This window comes from Vespula vulgaris, chromosome 19 (assembly GCF_905475345.1).
Source record: "Vespula vulgaris chromosome 19, iyVesVulg1.1, whole genome shotgun sequence".
Classification (NCBI taxonomy): Eukaryota; Metazoa; Arthropoda; class Insecta; order Hymenoptera; family Vespidae; genus Vespula; species Vespula vulgaris.
The window spans coordinates 3067091-3091847 of NC_066604.1; the positions used below are offsets into that span (position 1 = coordinate 3067091).

Genomic DNA, 24757 nt, shown 5'->3' on the forward strand with positions numbered 1-24757 from the left:
TATTGAATCGCTTTCGATGCCTGCCCAAAGCCATAGCACCGAGAAGTGCGCGTATTTTCTCTGTGACAAGAAACCGTTGGAAAAATGTGTGCGTAGTGAAATATCCTTCCTCGCGTAATCGTATGTGTCGGTAGTCCGTGCGAAGTTAGTCCAATCAATTTTGACGTATTTTCTAAAAAATTAACAAAACACCATGGATAAGAGAAAAATGTCGTAAGTAATACACCCGCTGTGTATTGAAAGGGATAGTTGGGGTACCAAAGTAAGAACGTGACATCAGCGATGTGCAACTTCATTTTTGAATGAAATTTCTTTACTTCTTGTATATATGCCAATGCATTTGATGTTTCTAATTCGTTCGTTTACAAAAAAAAAAAAATCAATTAAAATTTCACAACTTGTAGTAGCATAGGTTATGTACTTGATAAGAACGATCTTTCAAAATTGTTGATAAATCTTTTTTAAGATTTTTAAGATTATCGTTTATTCTTTTCTAATGTTTTTCTCGTAACGTTATATTGCAATCGTAACATTTGAATTGAATTTGCTTAGAACATTTACGCGAATGATATTTCCATCTAAAAAGAAATATCACAAGTATTAATCGTAGGTTAGTACAATTGCATTTTTGACTATTTTATAAAATGACATTTTTTTTTCTTATAGTAAATTATATAATCTTTCATAAAGTTTTACGTTGTTACCATTATACAGAATATTTCGAGGAGGTATGTCCACCTTAAAGAAAGAAAAATTTCAAACGCATTTTCGAGATAAAGTCTCGAATTCTTTCTAACGTATTTTATCGACCATATTTTTATGATTTTGTATTAATATTGTTTCTTATGAAATGCATTTGTTTCTATCTATGAAGTAACATTGTTATACTTTTTCTTTCGAACTTGAAAGCTATACAGACACAATCGATTTTTTTTTTTTTTTTTTTTTTTTTTTTTTCTTACGATATTACTATTACATGCTAATAATGTTTACTTCGAAATAAAATTTACAATAAAATAAATTTTTTTTCAAAAATTTTATCATTATAAAATGTCTCATACATACTTGACATATTTTGATAAAAAGATATATCAAGCAAAAAAGATTATATTTATCATATTATTTCATGTTTTTAATCTATTTCCTACAATAAGAATCTCACATTATTTTTTCATACAGAATTATAAAGATAAAATATAGATTATCTAGTTTACTTATAATAGCTATGACTAATCTTTTATTATCTTCTAAATTAGTATAAGATTTTTTTTTTAATGTTTATTGTTTTATATGCAACACTTTATTTTTGAGATAAGTGAAATTCTAGATAAAAATAGATCTAAATAGACATTAGATATAGTTGCATGTATTTCTTACATTACAATAGAAATGGATTTTTATTTATTTATGTAAAAATATATTCAATTTGACATATTTTCATATTATTAATTTAGTACTTAATGTCACAGCACTTCTGGGGATTCCCTGTATCAAATTTTGGATATCCCTAAGACAGCAACGCCTGAAGAAATAAAGAAAACTTACAGAAAACTAGCGCTTAAATATCATCCTGATAAAAATCCAAATAATCCTGAAGCGGCAGAAAAGGTAAAACTTTTTTAATATATCAATGATATTAAGAGTTAATGTGTGTGCTTCAATTATTTTATATATATATATATATATATATATATATATATATATATATATACTTTCTTCCTCCCTGTATAACTTTTATATTAGCTACAAGGAACAAGATTGTATTATTACATTTTTGGTATGTCTTTAGTGTCATTTTAAATTGCATTAACTTGCAATGTTTTTGTTTTGTAGTTTAAGGAAATAAATAGAGCGCACACCATATTAACGGATTTAACAAAACGCAATATATACGATAACTATGGATCTCTTGGCTTATACGTTGCCGAGCAATTTGGAGAAGAAAATGTTAACGCTTACTTTGTTGTAACTTCAGGATGGTGCAAAGTATGGCCTGCTTTTTAACTGATTTTGTCGTATACATTAAATCTTCTCTATAAAATGATTTAACTTATAAAATAATCTTTATTTTCAGGCACTACTTGTATTGTGTGCAATAATCACCGCTTGTTACTGTTGTGCCTGTTGTTGTTGTTGCTGCAACTGCTGTTGTGGGAAATGCAAACAGGCACCTCCTGAAGACAGTGGTACATACCATAATTTACAGGTAATATTATTTACCAATATCTTTTACAGTAGTTTCTCATATAAGCAATAACACAAGTTGAAACTTCAGGTCAATGCTTAGGTCAACAATACGTCTTCCATTATAGAGATATTAAATTACAAAAATGATTATGATATTAAATACGTAAATTAGATTTCAATATTTTACAGCTTCCTATAGAATTCAATGTGAGTTTTAAAATGTTCTATGAGAACTTTGCCAATGTATACAAGCTTTTTAATGTTTTGCACTAAACAGAAAATAACACTTTCATAAAATATATATTATAATGTAAGTTTGGACATAAAATCATGACAAATTTTCTGTTTCATCTAAGATATAATGAAATATGTGTTGCACCTAAGACCAATCACCTAGTTTAAATGTATTTTAAAGTTATAATTCGGAGCAACTATTTTCAGGAATATTGTGTCAATAATTTTGAAAGTATGGTACTTATAACACTTTCAGGGCGTGTCATTTCACGTGGCATTATAAAAACATAAAGTTTATAATTTAAGATCTCAAATTTAGTTAAAACTAGATTACTATATGAAATTTTAATATAATGAAAAGTCATTGTTTAACAGTCTGTACAAAAAAACATATTATTTATAGGGTAAGAAAAGCACATTGTGAGTCAGTCTTGTAATTAAGCAATTCTTGTTCTCTTGCGTGCATTTTCAGCAAGAGCAACTCTTTCCAATCATATTTAGTACAATTTAAGATAATATTGATTCATCTGGTATTTGCCCTGCTTTGTTAATTCGATACCTTTCAGCACCCGTTGATCACACTTTCATCTTTTTATATTTCATCTTCATGGAGGTAGATACATTTTATTTAACGAGTAAAACATCATACTTGATTATGCTTGTTATTCGCAAACCGGCACTATTTGTACATTGCACGCGAACATTTTCCATTGCCGAGCATGTGAGGTTCTGCTTAGTTTTGCAGAAAGGCATACATAGACTAGCGGTTTTGTTTATGTTGTTGTTGTATTATAGCGGGACCAGAATCCGGAAGTCGATGTTGTGACAAGTCAACCCTTAAAGTTCTCAAAGGTAAGTTCTTCTCTGGAAACATTCAAAAACATTTTCTTTGTTCGCTCAAATTGATCACATTGACAAGTTTCAAGAACTCTTACTTCTCTTAACACTGTTATTTTGACATGTTCATTAAGGTTCTGCATTTTTTAATTTCAACTTGGAAATGTGATTGTATTTGTGCGAGACATTGCTTTTTTCTAATCTTATTTTGCTTATTTTTTTTTTCTTCCACATTAAATTATATAACAAAAACATGAGCTAGCATATATTGAATGTTATTCTGCATGCATGATTAAATTATCCAATATAATTTCATGATTCTTAAACAGATATTGAATACACCATACATCGCACATATTCATTAGTATGCTTATTTCTATAATTTTTAAACATATTTCCCTTTTTAATCAATACTCATGCAACGATATAATGATCTATATAGAATTTTAAGCTTGCAACTATTTTTACAAGAAATTTAAATTTATTCTCGTTATATTCTGGACTAAACATCTTATCGACTGGCAAGTATAAGTCATTGATAGATCTTTTAAAATGATTTAAATTTACCATTGTCATACACAATATTGCACGTTCAATTACAAGCTGCATTTTTTATATTTTAGCATGCTCAAATTATTAACATATTTGACGCATTATTTTGAATGCCAGATACAAAATATAAGTATGCTTTGATCCTGGGTAAAAATTTAAAAATAAAAGCATAGAAATATATTTAAATTATACGATGTTACAGTACTGTTAGGCAAAATATGGTATAGTGAGTTACAAACTTTTTATTCTTTAAGACACGTACTGGAAGTGATCGATTTCAATTTGTAGCAATGCAATTATTATTAAAAACAAGCATACAATATTACTGACTCCACTTCAGATATCTGGATAGGTACTATGTTAAAAAAAAATTTCTATGGATTTACAGGAACAAGTAACATCGTTATTTATAATTATAAGCAAAAATAACCTGTCTTTCGTTCTAAATGCATTCTTGAATAGGTTATGTTTCTAGTGCAAACAAATCAATGATGCTTTTTTTAAACACTATAGAGTGTCGATAGTAATTACTTCTCTTGATATACTTTTTTCTTAATGAAAAATACCTTTTCAAAGAAAACTGAAATATTTCTTTTCGACAGGAGGAAGAAAGTGACGAAGAACCAGTGACCGTTCAACCTCAGGGTGGCGCATCGCAGGGTGCAACTTCTAATCCCCAACAAGTTTTTGCCATGCCACCACCTCCATCTTCAGCACCAGCGAACGAGAGTACGAACTTGAACAGTGGCGGAGATCGTGTGATTTATACTACCGGTATTTCAACTTCTTAAGTTTAGACGCAAAAAGTAGCCTTTACTTAGCACGAAGTTAATGTTGGCACTTTTGATATGCCTCTTTTTCTTGTATCATTCGATAATAGAAAAGGAGGATAAATGAGCGACAAATAAGGAACAAGACTCTTCTATCTTCCATCTAAACTTTTTAAAGTCATAATGTGTGACGTGAATAGCACAAATTTGAAAAGTTGAGTGTACTCTTCCGAGTATTGCACAAAATAAATTCCAGATCGGAATAGAAGCTCGAGTCTTGTCGTCGATGCCAAACACATGCGCTTGTATTTTTATTATTATTATTTTTTTTTTTTTTTCTATCCGACACAAGGAGTCCTATAAAGAGAAAAGAGTAAACAAAGCAGTACGTTTATCATGAAATTACAAGTGAATAGATTTCGGAAAATCGTGAATTGATTATTTACAGATCATAGAATCAAATATTTCAACTACTTGATATAACCTTAAATTAGTAATAACAATAATAATGAAAAATTATCGAATGATGTATGTAATCGTACGGAAAATATGGTCGATTAATTATCACTGAAGACCTCTTGTGTTAATTTAATGATATATATGTTAATTAATTTTCTCGTTAACTGCTGCTTCCATTTTTTAATTGTTTGGTGATTGTGTTTACGTATACGTTTGCCTGAATTTATTTATCTCTATATTCATATACACGATTTCGTTTGCGTTTATATTCTCTTACTGTAGACGTACGTACATACTTGGCTATTTAAATTTTTTCTTTCCTCTCTCCGCGGCTTTTTTGATTTATGTATTTATAAATAGAAATGATTTCTTAATGCGTAATCATCATATATAAGTTCTCCTTAATTATATGTAAATATGTATAATAAATTTTGATTATTATTATTTTTTAATCCGTCAGAGAACAAGGGCGAATTAAAACGAACCAAAAAAACATTTAATTTTTTTATCATTTTTGCAATTCTTCGCATTTTATTTGTACTTATTTTCTTTGTCTTGTTCTTCTACCTTTGGTCAGCGATAATTTATGCATTTGAATATTCTCTATATCTTTAACGTATTTAAATACACAATTGACTTTTATAAATAATATATAACAAAATGTATATCGGAATACTTTCTGTATTTAGATTGTACTAGTACTAGCATTATTACAAGAACTATCGCTGCCAAAGAAATTATCGATAGAAAACTGTTCTTTTTTGCATGTAATTATATATATTCTTTCTAATAACGTTAAAATAATTAATGTTATGAGAATTACCATAAAATTATATCAAATGCAACAACTTTTAATCATTCTTTTAATAATTTACTTCTTGGTCACTTTTAATTTTTTTTAAGATAAAATACAAGTTACATGACATTTTTTATGCCATTAAAAAGAAAATTGATTTAATTAATCATTCCTAGTAGTAGTTACAAACCACTTTTATTTTGTACATAAGGAGAAATCTTATAAAGGCACAGCTTTAAACAGACTTAGTCGTAATTTGCATATATTGATTACAACCTTTATCTCATCCACACGAGCTTTCCCTTTTTAAGTTGCTTATACCTCTTTTATATATATACATATAATAATAGTATATATATATTACAATATTCGATTCATTCTCTTAATGAAGATAGACTAAATCTTGTATCTAACTAAATTTTTCCTCCTAGCTGCTTCGACGAATCCTTTCATAGCATCAACAACTGGAGTAAGCAGTGGTACAGGACCAACTAAATGGTAGTCATCCATTGACTAAGAGAAAGAAAACTACTGACTAATAGCTACATTTCGATAGATCATGATGATGATGATGATGATGATGATGATGATAAATAATCTCTTTCCTAACGATTAAAGTCACAGACACTTGCGTACTTAATCAAATCGTCCGTGATGGAATTATTATGTGCTTCTTCTTCTTCTAATTACTATTACAATACACAACACACAACTCTTTTCGCTTTTCTTTCTCTAGATTCTAAACGCTCGTGCTTTTTTCGAGAATTGAAAAAAGAAAAGAGAGAAACAAAAAAAAGAAAACAAAAAATAATAATAATATTAAGCACTTAAGTCGTTCTTCCCTTACATCGCACTTCCTTTATGTGTATTACTTAATTAATTCATTTATTAATTATTATTGTTAGCGAATATAATATAACTCATTTCTCTAATCTTGAAGCAAAGAAAGAAATCGTATTAAACGTCGTTCTTTTATGTTATCATTTCAAGATAGTAAATTTATTATAAATTACAACATTGTCTAATTAAATTTGCATTTTTGGTGGACTTACAAACGAAAAAAGAAAAGAAAAGAAATATTTTCAAGATTGAAATAATGTAATTGTTCTCAACATACTCTATTCGTTCTCTTTTGTCTAACGATAAAAAAAAACTCTACCAATCAACATGTCAGAGAAATGTTAAAAGTTCTTTTACGTTATTCATGAGAATGCTTAGAAGATAAATCAAAGTGATTAGGATTAAGGAGAGGAAGAAATAAATTAAAAAAGAAAAAGGAAAGCAAACGAACAAGTGAAAATAATTACAAAAAAAAGGAAATAAATATAATTAAAAAATTAACGAATTTGCAAAGTTCACTATATACGATGTCGCAACGATATGATACAAAAACTAAAACATAAAAAATCTCGGGATCGTTGTAATCTACTATGTTTTATGTACTGTTGAACGGTGCATTCCATTTATTTTTAAGAGTTTAACCTTATAAATCCTTCGAGTTATTTATGTACGATATACATATATACGAAATAATAAAAAATAAAATAAAATAAAAAAGAACGAAATATCCTAATAAGGCTCTTAAAGCTACGAGGAGAGATTGTTTGAAAGAATGATTAGATTAAAACGATGAAAAAATTCGTGCTAACGATATAACAAAAACAACAATGTCACAAAACATTTACGCACGTGTTTAGCTTATATACATAAATACAAACATACATACTTCAAAAACTCATAAACTCGATATTAAGTCAATTCATTTGATTCATATATTCATTCATTAAGGTTACCCGATATATAAACAAAAAAACAAAAAGAATGATAATCAATAAGAATTCTTAGAGAATCATATTCCATTTGATGTATGTATGTGATTATAAAATGATGTGTAAAAAAAAATAAAAAAATAAAAAAAAAAATAATAAAAATAAAAAAGAAATATAACGACAAAATGCCTATGGTGCCATAATCGAAAATTAAACCAACAGTTAACAAACATGATAATAATAATGATCGTCGATTTGAAAAATTTATTACCTTACTTCTCCTATCAAACAAACTAACAAATTTCGTGTCACGGATAAAAGAATGATTAGATAAGAAAAAATCCTTCAACTTTCAATAATCCTCGATGTTATAGACATATATCATATAATAATATCGTATGACTTATATTAAGAAGACGATTAGAGTATCAAGCGAATTACTACTTATTACTATTACAACAATAATGATAATAATAATAATAATAACAACAATAATTATTATTATTATAAATTAATGATGACGATGATAATAATAATACGTTGAAATAATACCAAAAATTGTCTACTTTCTAATAAGCTTAGTTTAGAGATTGTTTAGATCTGTCGGGTACAGGCTGAAGAAGAATTATTTTCAAATGTATAATATAATTAGTAGAAATGTGCGGTTGACAAAATTAGATCTACGAAGTTGACAATTTTTCGATTTACCTACACGTATATACTATTCCAAACGAATTCTAATATAAATTCGAAAAAACGTGAATGTTTAAAAAATAAAAAAAGAAAAAAATAAAAAAACTCTTTGAACAAGATGCAGCATGTAAAATAAGTACATAAAAACATACATATATATATCACTTTTCTAATAATGGTAATTATTATTAATAATAATATCATTATTATTATCATCATAATATTATCATTATTATTAGGAAAGTGTTTATGAATTAAATACTTAAAAATTTACTCATTTTTTTTTAAACTATTTAATATAACCTAATCAAATATTTTTAACGATCTCGCGAAAACGTATACTTTTTTATCATATCTTTGTTAATTTTAACTTATGTACAATCTTCATTGTTGGTTTTATCTATCTAACCTATTAATTTGATAATCTATTGTTACCTATTTTGATATTTTTTCTCTTATTCTTTTTGGATCCATCAATGAAATTTGTTAACGCTTATTTATGAAATACACTTTTATTGTAAGGATGTATTTAATAAATCATTATCAAAACTGATTATAATAATGTCAAGACTCAGTACGTTGTCATTAATGCAGTGAATAATAAGAGTGCACATGATGCAAAAGAGTTTGAAATATATTAGATTAATTATTTCATTTAAAGGAATTAAATCGTCTTAGATTAAGGCACACAGATTTTGCAATTTTCATTGAGATCATTCATTGTGATCTCTGATTGCATTTACATTATGATAAATATTGATTTATTAAGTGCTTTTAAACATTTTATCAAATGTTCCATGTTACAATCTCCTATATTATATCCAGTATACATACGTATAAAAATAAGTAGTATGCATTTGTAGATAGTTTCATATTTAATATATTGTACTTTGTTTCTCATATATAAAATATGTATTATAATATGGGTATATATTATTGTTATTATTATTATTATCACTTGATGATATATATATAATATATATATATTATATATATAATATATATTATATATATAATATATATTATATTTGTGCAAGATTAAAAGATCATTGTAAAATCATGTAACAAAGTATAAAGATTGTAAATAAAATAGGCAATATTAACCTTTAAAAATATTGTTCCTATTAGATATGAAATAGTAGAAAAAACAAAGAACTATAATTACAATTAAAACTTTAATTCACTTGAATAGAGAGAAATCTGTTACACTATCTTTCATTAGACATTTCAATCTTATAAATCTCATTCTCTTATTACTACGAACAATCTAACAACTTCGCTAATTCTGTTCTTATTTGTTGTAAAAGTTAAGTAATTAAAACAGTTATAATATGTTAAAATCTTTGGCATTATAACAAATTAAATGTATTCAATGATAAATAATGAAACTTTTTAATAATTAATAAATGAATCAACTTATATTCTAAGAAATTCCACAGGAAATATGACGAATAAAACCTATAGGTTAACTATTTCAAAAATTGATATTTTACAGTTTCTAGTATTCTTTAGAATAAAGAATTTTCCTGTGCAAAAGGTTTTTCTGCATAAGAACTCTGCAAATACGCTTCCATTCACGACTGGAATCAATAAAAATGATGTCAATCGACAAATACTGTATCATTAACTTACCAAAATAACCTATATTACGAAATACGTTTTAGGAATAGTCAATCGATTACAACTGGCAGTATATATTTCCTCCGATTGTAATTTTCTTCATTACTTCCTTTATTTGACGAATCGCTACTTAATAATTAATAATTACGCATTCGAATTAATAATTTCATTTTCTATTGCGCGCATATATCGTTCGAATTAAAATAAGTCAAATTTTATACTCACACATTGTTTTTATTATTATGAATTATCTTATTAATAGAATTCCCTTCTGCAAATATCTCGGCTAGGTTACAACGCTTCATGTCGAACGAAAATTTATGAAATTATGAATCTTCACAAGCACACAATGCTTACTCCTTCGTCACATCCACACTTGGACGATAATTCGTCGAATATAAGCTCGATATAAGTAGGCGTCATAAAAGCAATAGTACCGTTGTTTAGAGATTGGCATTAGTCATACTGAACTGATTCATAGAACAGCGCCATACAAAGGAAAGCAACCTAGATGGAAGACTCTATAACTTTCTCCGTGTACACATAGAAAATGCTGAACGCGCCATCTATGAATGGATAGAGATCACTTCTTAATTTAAAAACTATATCTGGAAAGAAAACAAAGAGGAAGAAAGTACTTTTACGTCGACGTTACGAAAAGAAAATACAAATAAAAAGTTATTACAAATTACAAATAAAAAATTGTGAATTATTGTCAAAACACAAACGATTAGAAACAAACGTAATTGATCGAATACAAGATAAATGTTTTCACGTATTTAGTAGCTCAGATATTTTGAAGAATGTAACTCGATCTCATATTCACCATGTTACATATTAAGTTAAAGAGGAGATGATTCATCCGTAAAACGTTTGGCCGATACCATAGAGAAGATTTTGAAGGAGTGTTAGAAAGAAAGAGAAAAAGAGAAAGAGACAGAGAGGAGAAGAGTCGGTGGTCGAAGAAAGAAGATGAGACGATTGGTCTTGTCGGAGACGGCGAGGGGCCGCCGAGAGGACCGGGGAGGGTTTTTCAACGGAGGGGATCGGATCCGCTCGGTGGGCCGGCCGGCGGCAACCGAGGTGGTCAAGGAAGGAAGGAGGGAGAGAAAGAGCAGAGTAGAGTAGCGAAGAGAAGGAAAAGGGGAAGAGGAGGACGAAGCTGTTGGCGAACGGGCCTGAGTAGGTTGGATCGGAGGGGCCGCAGCTCTCGACACATTGCTTCGTGACGAAGTATCGTCATCGTTTTTCGTTCTCGACAAATTTCTAAGATCGCGATTTTAAAGTTACGATTGTTTTCGAGAGATACGTTTATGTCGATCTCTTTATATATATATATATATATATATATATATATATATATAATATATATATATATTTCTCCTTCTCTCTCTCTCTCTCTCTTTCTTTTTCTCCCTCTTATTTACGAATGTCGTCACACGTCGCGGTGAAACTCGGGCTGTCGGATCGACTTACGCATCTATATTTATACGGACGCAGGTGAAAACGCGTTAGATAGATAGATAGAGACAGATATAGAGATAGAAAAAGAGAAAGAGAAAGAGAGACACGTAGGAATCGCGGATACGACAGGTTCGTCGTTACGACTCTTGACTCGCGATATACGATTCGAGCGCTCGCTCGCTCGACTCGCAGAGGAGTATAACCGACGTGCGTGCCAGTGTGTATCGGTGGGTGTGGGGGCAGGAGGAGGCCGAGAAGGAGGAGAACGGGAGAAAGAGGAGGAAGGAAGGGTGGGAGGGCGGGAGTGAGGGAGGGAGAGCGAGAGAGAGAGATACCTGTGGAGAGACGACGGCTGGAAACCCATAGTTGTGTAGTAGCATGCTGCTGCTCCGTGGAAAAGGGAGTGGAATATAAATAATTGAGACTCTCGAAGATTTTCGAATAAAAAAAGAAGACACAAGAGAAGAAAAGAAAAGAAACGAAGAGTAATAAGAAGAAGAGGAATACCACCACCGAGTTCCTTCTCGCTCGTTCGAAAGTGCCTTTTCGCGCTTTTTACATTCGGCCCGTGGGAGATTCGCGTGGAGAGAGAGAAAGAGAGAGAGAGAGAGAGGGAGAGAGAGAGGGAGAGAGAGAGGGAGAGAGAGAGAGAGAGGGAGAGAGAGAGAGAGAAGTTTACAGTGGTGGTACTGAGTGTGCCTACGAGTGCGAGAGAGTGAGCTTACGAGTTTGCGGTGTACGGGACTCGTTGAGATGTCGTGGCTGCTCGTACTACGGACTTACGATTGAAGAGAGTTAGGTGAGCGAACGATTTTTAACGCGTTTGCGAGTACGAGAGGAAGAGGATAATATAACGGGAGGATGGCGGACGGTAGGAAGAATCCTTTCTGTCTCTCTCTCTCTCTCTCTCTATCTCCTCTGTCTTTCTCTGTTTCTATCTGTCTATCTATTTATCTATCTATCTCGTTTTTCCGAATATCTTTCTCATTTTTATCTTCGTCCAAGATCCCACTTCGACCCACTTCCTTCGTCTTATCATCATCGTCGTCTTCGTCGTCATCTTCGTCGTTGTCCGTTTAGTATCTCTTCTCACGGACCAGATTACTTTGGACGATGACGTGCTCGCTGTTGCTGCTGCTGCTGCTGCTGCTTCTGCTGCTGCTGCTGCTGTTGCTGCTGCTGCTGCTACTCCTGCTCCTTCTGCTCCTGCTCCTGCTCCTGTCGATCCTCCTCCCTCCGCGTCGATGACTTTGCGCCACAAGCGCGTATCCTCCTCTTTTATGTAGAAATGATAATCGAACGATCGTGTGCGCGAAGTTTCCTAGATCTCATTATTATCCCTAAAAATGAGAGAAAAAGATATACAAATTCCATTGGGTCACGTAGAAAGACATTCATTGTAAGTTACGTATGAGAAACAAAGTATAAAGGAAAGAGATAAAAGAATTTGAATCGGAGGGGCCAGAGGAAAGGCATTTTGTCGGAGCGCGTGGGAGGTCCTCTTCTCGAAAGTGCCTCTTCTCCTCTAACCACATTTTCCTTTCCATTTGGGTCGAGCTGCTGCTTACCTGAGTACCTTGACTCGGCTAGACTTGTGAGATAGAAAACGATAGGGGAGGATAGGGTGCAGAGAGAGAGAGAGGTCGCGCTAGAAGATCTCAAGTGACGTTATTATCTCGAGGACGCTTTTTCGCAGGTCGTTCGTTAAAACGTCGGTAGGTAGACCGGAGAACAGCGACAACAGCAGCCTCTCTTTTGACGTTGTTGGCATAATGCTGCAACGTGTGGAATGCGAGCGTGACGCCTTTTCCGCGCGAATGCGTTCGCGGATAAATCCATTGTCCTTGAAAAACGAGTCGGCGGCACGTCGTGTGGCTGTGTTGAAGCCGTTCGAAGAAAGGACTTCGAGATATTACTTAATGTCGTCGTAGGAGCGCTCGCCTCCTCGGCACTCGGAGATCGCGAGAGTCAGCAGACAGCTTGGCTCTGCTCCCACTCCTCTCCTTGTACCACTATATCTTTCTCTTTTTCTTCTCCCCTTCTCTCTCTTCCTGTCTCTCTCTCCCTCTCTCACCCTCGCCAACGCGAGCTCCAAGCATGCTGCTACATTAAATATCCCTTTCTCTCTCCTCCTACGTCATCGTTCGGATCTTTCCTCTTCTCTCTTATTCTTCCATACGCGATGGACCATTGTTTTTCAGCTCCTTTTTTCTTCTCCTGTTTTTTGTTTCTTCTTTTATCCTTTTGCGAACGGTCAGTAACAACGACGGACGCCTTTCGTCTTAGCGAATTTTGTGTTCCATCGTTCCCCGTCCGGGTTTATCGAAGCGGATAGCGAAAGAAGAAAGTTGCACCTCGCCAAGTTTTCGTAGAAACATTCTGAAAGAGAAATTCCATCGATGAAAAATCACGGCAATCGCGTAAAGATATCGTGTTACGCGTTCGTAACTTGAAAATAAGATATTTCGCAATCTTATGGAAATCTTAACCTTGGCGCGCGCGTACGAGAGAAACAACATTTGAGTTTTTCAACGCGTTACAAAGATATTTATTAAAGCGAATGATTCACGTGTATAAGTGGACGGCGCTTCTTGTTAGTCATTTCTAAGCGATTTACGCGGATTCTTACGCGAAACGTCTGCGAATGAAGGAGGATGAATTTTGTTTACCGTATGATCCCTCGTCTCATTGTTTCCCTCGATACCGACACTCTCGATCATAAAAATGAGGAACGCGCGAAACCGCTTGGATCTTTGAAATACGATGCTCGTCTTCTCTTTTCCTTTCTTTTTTTTTTCCCCCTTTAAAAAACCTCTCTCTATATAATCCGCAAGAAAGGGAACGGATTCTATCCGACTTTCGTAGGAAAGAAATTATCTCGACCACCCAAATCGTTCTCTCTATCTGGTTTAGGAGGACAAGCGTTTATACTGCTACGTATGCGATGGACCACTCGGGGACGCCATTTTAAAAGTGGCGGGAAATCAAGGAATTCGAACAAAAGCAACGACGGTCGTAGAACCTTGCGATGATCTTAATTTTCTATATCGTTTCTCTTCGCTCTTCCTCTCTTCTCTTCCGTCCGTTGATCTTCCACGTATTTCCGTCGAGCTATTTTTACCATCGCATGTTATATATAGAAATTTGCGTGAATGTTTCAGGAAAGGTAACGTCGGTGAGTGACGTCGTCACGATGCGCATGTTGCTACTGATAAGATTGACGTTAGTGACAGCAGGCGTGCTGCTGGCGAATTCAAGCGCGAGTCCAAACACGAAGGTACACCTACAGATCAATTCAAAGACAGGGAAACACATCGGCATCCAGGATCGCGAACAAGTGATCGCTGGTATGGAGGCCAGCCTCCTTTCCCTTTTAGGTTTCTCTAAAAGGCCTAAACCCCAGGGTCCGGTTTACGTGCCGGAATCTCTGCGAAAGCTTTACGTCCGGCAAAATTCCATTGGCGTGGCGGACATCGCAAAACCAGGCATTCACACGAGATCGGCGAACACAGTTCGTTCCTTCTTCCACGTCGGTTAGTATCCTTCTTAAGTTCCTTATCGTTGGACATGTTTCGGACGAGAAAGACGTTGAAGAGGTTTCTACGGCTAAAAGATATACCGGTCGGGCAAGTGCTTTTTCGACGGTGACTCATTTGCAGCTTTACGAGAGATCCTTTTTTATCGTGTGAAAGTTAATAGTCGGTGCGCGTGCGTGCGCAACCATGATGACGTAGTCCAAAAATAGAAAATAGAGCGACGTAGAGGTAGATCGTTGTCGTAGGTAATTTTCGTTATAGTCCATCCTTCCTTTTTTCCAGAGAGTGAACTCGACGAGAAGTTTCGCCTACCGAATCGATTTCGGCTCTCGTTTGACCTGAGGAGAATACCATTGGGTGAGAAGTTGCAAGCGGCTGAGCTGAGTCTCTCACGTATTGCGATAACCGAGGAGGATGACTCGAACGGGCCAAGACATGGAAGAGTACTTGTTTACGATATCGTCCGTCCAGGCATAAAGGGACGAAGTATGCCGATACTAAGATTGGTCGATAGCAAGGTGATAGATCTGAGGAAAAACGCCACGGTCAATTTGGATGTCCATCCGGCGGTAGAAAGGTGGATGAAGAATCACAAAAGCAATTACGGTCTTCTCGTTCATGTGATGACTGGCTCGAAGAAGTTAGAGAAGCAACATGTTAGACTGAAACGTAGTATCGACGAACAGAACGAGACATGGGTGATCAATCGTCCAATGTTGTTCACTTACATGGACGACGGTAGATACAAAATGACGTCTGGCAAGCAGATCTTGGATAGACGTGCCAGACGGGCAGCTTTAAGAAAGAACAGACGAAAGGATGGCCGAGAGAATTGTCGTCGACATCCGCTCTACGTTGACTTCGCCGACGTCGGTTGGAACGATTGGATCGTTGCTCCTCCCGGATACGACGCCTTCTATTGCCACGGAGATTGCCCGTTTCCTTTGGCGGACCATCTGAACTCGACTAATCACGCGATCGTCCAGAACTTGGTCTACTCGACGAAACCGAGCATGGTTCCGAAAGCATGTTGTGTGCCTACGGCCTTGAGCTCGATAAGTATGCTCTATCTCGACGAGGAGAACAAGGTTGTCCTGAAGAATTATCAGGATATGGCGGTCTTGGGTTGTGGGTGTCGTTAGATCTGCATAAACTTCAAAAGCCAATCCATCGAACTCTCTTTCTTTCTCGAAAGAGAGAGGGAGAGAGAGAGAGAACAATTGATCGATGTTCAGCGATACAGACGCTCTTCTTTTAAGATCTTTAATATCGTATTTAAGGAGAAGGCTCACTTCTAACAGTCGTCTGAAAAAGAATATAAAGAATAAATTGTTAGAAAGAGTGAGAGACTGTCGAGTATAGAGACTTCGCTCTCCATAAGGTATATTTTTCTAATTCCATTCTCTCTAGACGATAAACGATTGTGAGAAAGTGTGTGTATGTGGTATGCCTGAGTGCGTAGAATTCTTTCGCGTTTATCGCGGTTTCGATGAATAAAAACAATAATTTGCAACAATTTTTATTAAAACAAAAAAAATATAAAACAAAAAAGCAAAAAAAACAATCGAATAAGGAAAACAATTATATATCGATTTAAGATATATGATATCCCTTGATTATCTTTATGATCTATTGGGAATATAGATTCTTCTTGTTCTACGGATCATAAGCAAAACTATAGACTATAAAAGAACACGCAAGTTAAAGAAGAAAAGTGCATGTGCCTATAAGGACTTTTTTTGTTTTTTTGATTTTCTAACATAACATGCCGTCCTATATGTCTTATTTGATTTCATTCCATCTGCTTCTGTCATATTGTCAACGAAAGGTAATGGAATATAACGAGCGTGTATCATTGTGGAAAGGCAGGAAACGTTGAAAGAGTGACGGCAGAATGAGTTGAGAAATGTATATCCGAAGGATAAGTATTGATTTTCTTGATCTTTGCGAAAGATCCTCTGGAAAAAGACAATATTATTTTTGTTCTCTCAAGCGTTAATATATATACAAAAATAATCCTTTAGTTTGATAACACAAGTTGATTCTTTCACAGCGAATATGTTAAAAAGCTAGGAAAGCTATCAACATAGCAATCAACGATAAATAATAATAATAATAATAATAATAATAATGATAATAAAAATATTAATATTAATAATAATAATAATAATAATATTAATAATATTAATAATATTAATAATAGTAATAGTAATAATAATAATAATAAAAATAAAAAATAAATAAATAATTTTATATACACGCAGAGCAAACGAAATGACAAATGTGTGCCATGATCATGTGTACAACGTATAAAATTCAAAGTAAACTAATAATGAGAATAGAATATTCGTCCACATAGAACTGCGATACGTGCGCATATGCAATTATACTTAAGCGAACAATTAAAGTTTGCTTAAAGCATATAATGTATAATTATGTAGGCACATATAGAGAATTCCTGCCGCCTCAAATAAATTGTACCTGCCTACCTAAGGATTACTATTTATTATTTTTGCCAAAAGAAAAAAAAAATGAAACACGTGTGTATATTTGTACAAAAAGAAATGTGTTAATGATAAGCGTATTTGTAAAATGTGTAAAGTATAAGCAAACGATAGTAGGCGACGAAAAAGTACATGTAAACATTGTAAATAATGCATTTGTAAAGTATCATAAACATGTATATTCTATGATATATTTTTATCTGTTATAATATTTTATCTTATTCCCAAATTGTGCACAGTAGTATGATTTGAAAGTTATATGCGGTCGATTATTATTTTAACGCTTATCTAATGCAAGTACTATCGAGCTAATGACTGCATTTAAGTTTCAATAGAAATTTTAATATTTTTATATAGTAATAGTGCATATTTTTAAATAGTAATAATGCACAATAATTTGCCTGATATGCTTTTAAGTAACTTCAACATTTTGATTTTGATTCATTTTTACTTTTTCTTTTTTTATTTACTCTTATTTGCTCTAAATAATATATAATTATTTTATCATTTTATGTTATAGATTGTCATAAATAATTACAATGAGAAGTAGCACATTGAAATTTAGTACGTCATTATATTTTTTTTTTTTATTTATAATTGTAGTTTTAAATAGTCGTTTAAAATTATTTTCTTTGATTGTTTTAAATAATAATTTAATGCAGTAACAATATCAAGTTATCCCCATGAATGAATACTTTTAAATATAGTGACTGTAAGATGAAGTTGTATATTTAAAGGTTATTCAGCGCTGCATCAATTTTCTTTGAACACTACATTCAATGGTAAAAAGAATTGCAATTACGACCTTACCGACGTTGGTATTATAGTTTATCTTTGGATTTTTTACGACTGTCGGTAAAAATGATTTTAAGATTAAATCTCATGGTAATGTCATAGAACTGCATTACCATCACGAAATCTATCTGATTACGTAGCGCACTCTATAAGTTTCTAATCTTATGTGCATATACACACAGGCGCGCATGCACATTCAAACATATAAAAAATTATAAAGTAATTGCGATTATATAAATGATGATAATAATCCTTTATTGTAATCGCGATAAACATATTTACTAAGTTACTTTTATTTCTCCACTGGGTTATATTTTATACGATAAATAAAATTGTTAAAGGCTTTGCAAAAATTTCTATAGATAATGTTGTTTTTTTCTTATTTTTCGAAAAGAACCTTTATCAATGATCACGATAAGCGTAGATTACAGCACTAACGCCATAAAAGTTATTCAAGATCGATCAAACGTATGGTTATTGCATTATCTTCGTTAGAAACTGCACAGAACGAGATAGCAAACAAAAAAAAAAAAGAGAAAATAAAATTTCGAATAAAATAGAAAGAAACAGAAGAAAACCTCGATAATATCCACGCTATTGATTATTACTGTTAAAACAAAAATTCTATTCTCTCTTATATGAATCGGTAACTATAATTTCTTGGAGAAATTAGTTTGGTTTTCGTTTGTTTCATAAATATTCAATGAAAATTTCGAAAATTGATGAATAAAAAATTATTTAAGGTATCAAGGTACTATAGGGTTGCTTGTACACATAAATACAGATATTAAAAAGAAATATTTATCAGTGCACTCATAGCGTACACCTTGTTCGGGAGCACTTGTCCGCTAAGCCTGAACACTTCATCTCAAGGGTCTCTTGTCATTAACAAATCATAAGGTGCAGCCGATTGTCAAGTAGTAACAATTAGTGATTTATCTTTCGTAATGAACACTCCAATGCAAATATGAAATGCCAATAATCCCTTTTGCACCCGTAAAGAAAAAATCATAGTATAAGTCGAAAGACTGTGTCTTAAAAACAAGAAAGAGAAACATTTCACAATCTTATTCATCTTTTTCTCCCAAACTACTTTCCAAGTTAACAATTAATCTATCAACAATATCCTGCAACTTTATCAATGATAGAAAAGATTATTTTATTAATACACTAATCGATCTTTCTATCTCTTTTGAAATCTATCTCTATCAGTTTAGAAAAAAGAACACATTATTAGTTCTCTATATCTTGGAATCATTACACGTGTTAGATACGATGATCATTTTTATTATCATTATATATACGCGTATACTTGAACTCTTTTAGCTTAAAAAAAAAAAGAAAGAAAAGAAAAGAAAAAAAAAAACGTTTTAAAAACTTAACAAAATAAAATATAAATTTATTGTTAAACCTATAAAAAAAAATCCAGCATGTTCATATCAATAGTAACAATATTTCTGTATCTGTCATATTAAGTGTTCAAATATAATCACCCTATCGTTCTTTATTTATCATTACGAGAATACATACAAACGATAACAATATCGATTGTTGTAATTGCAAGTAATAGACGTATCGAGTTTGACGAAATAAAGACTTTGGTATTTGGGCCTCCTTCCTGTGTTACGGCTGACGGTAGTCAAACTAATCTATATAGGGTGTTATCAAATAGATAACGTTGCCAGAGTGCCTATCTGGAAGCCATATTTTTGATACAATGTACAGGTGATCGATATATCGCTACATAGTTCTCAGTAAGTTGGAACAACTAAACGGAATTGGTTGCTTAGAAAGCAAAATGATCGGATATGAATTGTCTGTTGCTGTGATAAAACTAAGTGATGCTTTTTGAAAGAACTATAGACCTTCTAATCCGAGACACAATCATTATTATATAATTGCGCTAAAACTTTAACTACCGCGGGAACTTTTAATTTACGAAAGTATCGTTAATTTCAAAAGAAATAAAAAAATAAGAAGAGAAGAGAAAGAAGATGGCAACTGGATACGACGATTGCTATGATGCTTCCTGGCACCTCATACCACCTGACTATGTCAGCAATGAAGAAGACTATAGGTAAAGATAAAAAGATATAAATCGAAAGAATAGATAGATAGACATTAAGATAAAATTTAAATGAATATATATATATATACATATATCGATTAGTATATCCGATTAGGCGAATAGTACCGGAAACGAGTTTAAGGACAGTCACGCACATTGGTTGGATCCTTTGGCGTAGAGTGGTACGCCTTGTTACACGGTTGTAACACCTAAGAACTATAAGGGCGAATGTGTTATAACACCTGTTGGTTTCCACCATAAATTTAGTATTAATCGTTAGCGATTATTTCCGTCTTTCTCTCTCTCTCTTCCTCTCTCTTTATCCAATGAAATCAACTTATCGTTTTAACACGACAAACTTGAAACTGCTCCATTTTACTTTGAGAAAAAAGGTATGGATTCTCTTAAACGCTACTTAAGAAGACGTAAGTAGATCTAACTTAGCAAGCTGTGCTAAGTTCAAGTCACGTTTCCTTCTCAGCATGTCGAAGATACTTTTTTGAATGAAGAAAGGTGTCAAGAATGACAGAAAGAATTCTTTCGAAGCTTTTCTTCTCTATATGTCTGTCCAAAGGCCTATTTATTTGTGTGTATATGTGTGTATGTTCGTAGTAAGCGGACCGTACTACGGACAGTAGTACTACGTTCATTCATGGATGGAGAGCCGCTCGATCCTTTGTAACGAGTTCATGAATGAACGTGTACTACAGCATTTTTCTTAAACTACACCTTAACCCTCCGATATCCGGTTTTTTCATTCCCTCTTATTCTTCAACCAAAAGGCAATTTTCTTTAACTTTTCGTTCCAAGAAATCGTTCATTTACTAAGATAGTTTCTACACACACACACAAATTATTCCCTGAAAGTGTGTAAAAGATTTCATGACAATGGAAGGGTGTTACTTTTAAGACAATCTTTAATTCATTTCTAGATCTTTTACGCGTAGCGTATTAGAATTTTTAGGTCGAAAATTTTAAGTCGTTTTATTCAGAAGAAAATTCTAAAAATACCGTCAAAACTTCCGGAGAAGTTATTTTTAAAATTTCTCGTCTCAAAGTTTCTTATGCTTATTATAGATCATTTTAATGAGTCATTACGTTATATATAACAAGGTTCTTATTATATGTCATATCAATAATAATTCATTTTCTTTAAATTTGGAGACATTTCTTATCCAAACAAAACTAATACTTGTCGTCTAATTCTCAAGTACTGTACCTGTTCTCTTTTGTAAGTAAATCTCTTTTCAATGATAACTTTATTGCAATATTGTAATGGTAAAAGGTACTTGAGCAAGTACTATGTTCAAATAATATTCTTTGGTGGTCGACTGTGGGTGGACACTCGAAACGAAGATACGAAGAATGCTTTTGACAAATTCAGGTGACGACTCCGAAACGTGCCGACTTGAATGAAGGTTCATCCATTTACGAGATATTTCTTTCTATTCAGTATTAACATCACAATATCTGTACCTGTCGGTCAAACACCTGAGACTTCCGACGGTCACTTATTTATTGTTAGTACGTGCTCACGCAAAACTCGTCGAATATTTCGAGTGGCTCACTTTCTTTCTCTTTTTTCGAGTACAAATCTTTCAAATAGTTTACTCAATGATACATTCTAAATAATTTGCTATTTTAACAATGGTACATCTCATCTTAAATTAAAATTTGGATTTCTTGCCACGTAAAAGCCACAACACTTTCTCACAAAGCATAACAAATATATCTGAATTCTATTTTCCTCTAAACAAAATAATTATCCTAATCCTTAATTCGTAAATCTAATTGGATACAAACGAGTCTGCAATTCTAATCTTTCGAATCTAAACTCGTTCTAAAACATTTTTTTGGATGATGTAAAAGAAACAACGATAATTAAAACTACGTTATCTTGCAATAAAATAAAACAAAAAGAAAGTAGGAGTCGCATCCTTGCCAGTAAAACAATGACGCGCAGACAAATTGGGTTGCGTGCTCGAAACAAGTTGGCACAGCTATCGCCAAACAGTCGTGGGAGACTGGCAAATGTTCCTCGATTGCTTGAACCTCCAAGTTCTTCATTTCTCTCTCTCTCTCTTTACCAACGACTAGGAACGAGGCTCGAAATTTTTCCAGGGTTAACAACAGTAGGAAAGAAGTGGAGAGAAAAGAGCGTGAAGATAATGAAAGAAAGAAAAGAAAAGAAAAGAAAAAAAAATAAAAGTGAATCTCCTAAACTCGATTCTAACTGAGTTAGACGGTCAACCACTACAGTAACGAGCTTTCTTTCGTGACTCACAGAAGTAACAAATTTTCTTTCTCTTTTTCACATTTTTACCCATATTATACGTATGTACATATTATATATATGTACGTGTATATGTGTTCTCTTTTTCTATATATCAAGAAGAGAATTTTAGAAGGAAGTCCAAAGAACGATTAGATTCAGAGCCTTAGGAAGCTTTTTGACTTCTCTGAAAATTCGACAAAAGATCCTATGAATGGACCGGAAATTCGCTTGATCCTCTCCCATTTGACCTGTTCCTTTTTCTCTTTCTCTTCCTAAATCGAATAACTTCGATGATCCGTTTTCTCCGTTTCCCTGTTAACTTTACGATAAAATACATGCACACATATTTTTTTTATTTTTTCTTCTCTCATTCGATAAAATCTAACAGCAAATATCGACTTTTCTACGCTAGAAAGAAAGAACTACGCTATTAACCTAGTTTTAGGTATCGATAGACCTCGATCTAATAAAACGACAGGTACAATGAGTATGTGTGCGTGTGTGTGTTTGCGTGAGAAAGAGAGAGAGAGAGAGAGAGAAAGAGATAATAAGAGGTGAACAAAGGGAAGAGAGAGAGAGAGAGAGAGAGAGAAAAGAGAGAATGAAAAAGGAAGAAGAAAAAGTACGAAATGACACGGTAAAAGCACCACTAATGTTCTTCCGCATTAACACTCGAGCTAAAGTATACTTCTCCGTGAAAAAAGGTCCCTGATCGATGAAGCCAGCCGATTGGTTGGCTAGCTTCGAGCTTAGGAAATCGAGGTCCTGAAAAGCATCGACCTACCCTTGCAGGGATCGACGTTTCTATTGGCTACTACATTGCTCCACCCCCTTTTACTAAGTTACCCTGGTAACATCACTGGTACGAGGCTGAAATTACACATGACTCTCTCGACTGCTTTTTTTTCAATTTTTCTACTCAACTAAATAATTTCACAAAATTAAATCAAACCAAATTAAAACGAACAAAATCGTGATCTCTAAAATCCTGATATTTCTCTCTTTTTTTTTTTAATTTTTACCTCAACAACATAATGATCAAATGTGAGCTTGAAAATCTGTCGATTATATAGAATAAATTTGTTCTTAAAAAAAAAAAAAGAAAAAAAAAGAACGGAGGAGAAACGATAGATACTGATACTGTATAAGGTCAATTTCCATAAGGGGTGGAAGCAATGGATTCGTTGGCCAAGCGAAACGAGGGGATGAGTATATAAAATCTCCGCCCCTTTTCGTAGAACCGCCCCTAGCTTCGAGGGTGCTTCAGTGAACGAAACGGAACGGAGGTAGGGACACTAGCGGTCAAGTGTTCGTCGAGTACACTCAAAAACGACAAGAAGAGTCCTTCACCTTTTGCGAAAAGGGACTCGAGAGACGAGCTACTTAAAAGTAGGCCGAGACACTTCGTCAGTGAACACGTGAAAATTTGCGAACCGTTCGGATCGGCTTCGTATTTATTTGTGTATTTGTGTGTCTGCGTGTATATCTCTGTGCGTGGGTGTATCTCTGTGTACGTGATTTTTTAATTTTTTCTTTGTATTTTCTTTACGTTTCAATTTGGTGACATACTGAGCTGATAATTTAAAAAAGAAAAAGGAAGAATGAGGAATTATGAAGTATTGCATCGATTCAGAATTATGGGATCAAGGTGTGTTTCATTAAGAAATTGTAAAAAGAGTGCTCAAGATGAAATTATTTTCTAGAGAGAAAGATTTGAAACCAATTTTAGAGAGATAAAAAAAGATAAAAGAATCAGGATTTTCAATAGAAGAAAAGTAATCCGTTTGACAGGTTCCAACATTAACAAGAATAGAAAAAGTGCGTCAAGATTAAGACAGACAGTTCTTTAGAGGTCTTACAGAAACTAGAAGATAAAGAGAGAGAGGAAGAGAGAAACAGAGAGAGAAAAAGAGAGAAAGAGAGAGAGAGAGAGAGAGAGAGAGAGAAAAGGTAAACAAGGATTAAATCGAGTAAGGATTTGAATGGAAGAACAGTGATTAGAGATGTTCCAAGAATATTAAAGACCCTTGCAAGCCCTAATCGAACTTTCACAATGGCGGACAAGAATAAAATTCTGCCCTGGCCACTTCTACCCTATCCAGCTAGTCTTTTGAATCACGTTTGGTACAGTCAACTCGCATTAAATACTAGGTAATTCATAGATAAAAAAAAATTCGCATGTTCTCGGCTACTTCTTT

At 33.2% G+C, this 24757-nt stretch overlaps 3 protein-coding genes and 2 long non-coding RNA genes across 16 annotated transcripts in view; 3 read left to right on the forward strand and 2 right to left on the reverse strand.

Moving 5' to 3' along the window:
• On the forward strand, nucleotides 1–7773 carry LOC127070806 (dnaJ homolog subfamily C member 5-like). Of its 2 annotated transcripts, XM_051009258.1 has the most exons (7): nucleotides 1–213; nucleotides 1470–1608; nucleotides 1834–1986; nucleotides 2075–2206; nucleotides 3217–3273; nucleotides 4413–4584; nucleotides 6267–7773. In XM_051009258.1, the coding sequence occupies exons 1-7, from the start codon at nucleotides 194–196 to the stop codon at nucleotides 6335–6337; spliced, it is 744 nt and encodes a 247-aa protein (XP_050865215.1). In that variant the 5' UTR covers nucleotides 1–193; the 3' UTR covers nucleotides 6338–7773. The 2 variants fall into 2 exon arrangements, with proteins under 2 accessions (XP_050865215.1, XP_050865216.1); XM_051009259.1 differs by lacking the exon at nucleotides 3217–3273.
• Nucleotides 2998–15777, reverse strand: LOC127070810 (uncharacterized). 8 transcript variants are annotated; one of them, XR_007784707.1, is made up of 6 exons: nucleotides 15646–15774; nucleotides 12950–13760; nucleotides 10143–12721; nucleotides 9955–10043; nucleotides 4377–9877; nucleotides 2998–3285 (listed from the first exon to the last, which is right to left on the reverse strand). It is a non-coding gene; the product is annotated as an uncharacterized LOC127070810 (long non-coding RNA). The 8 variants fall into 8 exon arrangements; XR_007784708.1 differs by lacking the exon at nucleotides 15646–15774 and adding an exon at nucleotides 14669–14686; XR_007784702.1 differs by lacking the exon at nucleotides 15646–15774 and adding an exon at nucleotides 14051–14198.
• Nucleotides 12117–17612, forward strand: LOC127070801 (protein decapentaplegic-like). Of its 2 annotated transcripts, XM_051009243.1 has the most exons (3): nucleotides 12117–12252; nucleotides 14543–14914; nucleotides 15200–17612. In XM_051009243.1, exons 1-3 carry the CDS (start codon nucleotides 12243–12245, stop codon nucleotides 16057–16059), a joined length of 1242 nt encoding a protein of 413 aa, XP_050865200.1. In that variant the 5' UTR covers nucleotides 12117–12242; the 3' UTR covers nucleotides 16060–17612. The 2 variants fall into 2 exon arrangements, with proteins under 2 accessions (XP_050865200.1, XP_050865199.1); XM_051009242.1 differs by lacking the exon at nucleotides 12117–12252 and having other exon boundaries at nucleotides 14410–14914.
• LOC127070809 (uncharacterized) overlaps nucleotides 16074–24757 on the reverse strand; it is a 19672-nt gene continuing 10988 nt past the window's right edge. Inside the window, exon 5 of the long non-coding RNA XR_007784701.1 lies at nucleotides 16074–16222. This is a non-coding gene — a long non-coding RNA (uncharacterized LOC127070809). The remainder of the gene's footprint in view (nucleotides 16223–24757) is intronic.
• Nucleotides 19956–24757, forward strand: part of LOC127070804 (homeobox protein Nkx-2.2a-like) — a 9711-nt gene continuing 4909 nt past the window's right edge. For 2 of the 3 annotated variants that reach the window (XM_051009254.1, XM_051009253.1), the window contains exon 1: nucleotides 19956–20293. In XM_051009254.1, the coding sequence (XP_050865211.1) occupies nucleotides 20236–20293 (58 nt within the window). In that variant the 5' untranslated portion in view covers nucleotides 19956–20235. Of the gene's footprint in view, nucleotides 20294–23609; nucleotides 24711–24757 lie in introns of those variants that run through there. The other variant, XM_051009252.1, reaches the window with a different exon arrangement.

What these genes read in the sequence shown, in the direction of transcription:
- LOC127070806 (XM_051009258.1), top strand. Translation starts at nt 194, where the DNA reads ATGGATAAGAGAAAAATGTC. An exon ending in TAACTTCAGGATGGTGCAAA is followed by an intron (nt 1,987 to 2,074) that starts GTATGGCCTGCT and finishes CTTTATTTTCAG; the next exon opens with GCACTACTTGTATTGTGTGC. An exon ending in GTACATACCATAATTTACAG is followed by an intron (nt 2,207 to 3,216) that starts GTAATATTATTT and finishes GTTGTATTATAG; the next exon opens with CGGGACCAGAATCCGGAAGT.
- LOC127070801 (XM_051009242.1), top strand. Translation starts at nt 14,410, where the DNA reads ATGATCTTAATTTTCTATATCGTTTCTCTTCGCTCTTCCTCTCTTCTC. An exon ending in TCGTTCCTTCTTCCACGTCG is followed by an intron (nt 14,915 to 15,199) that starts GTTAGTATCCTT and finishes CCTTTTTTCCAG; the next exon opens with AGAGTGAACTCGACGAGAAG.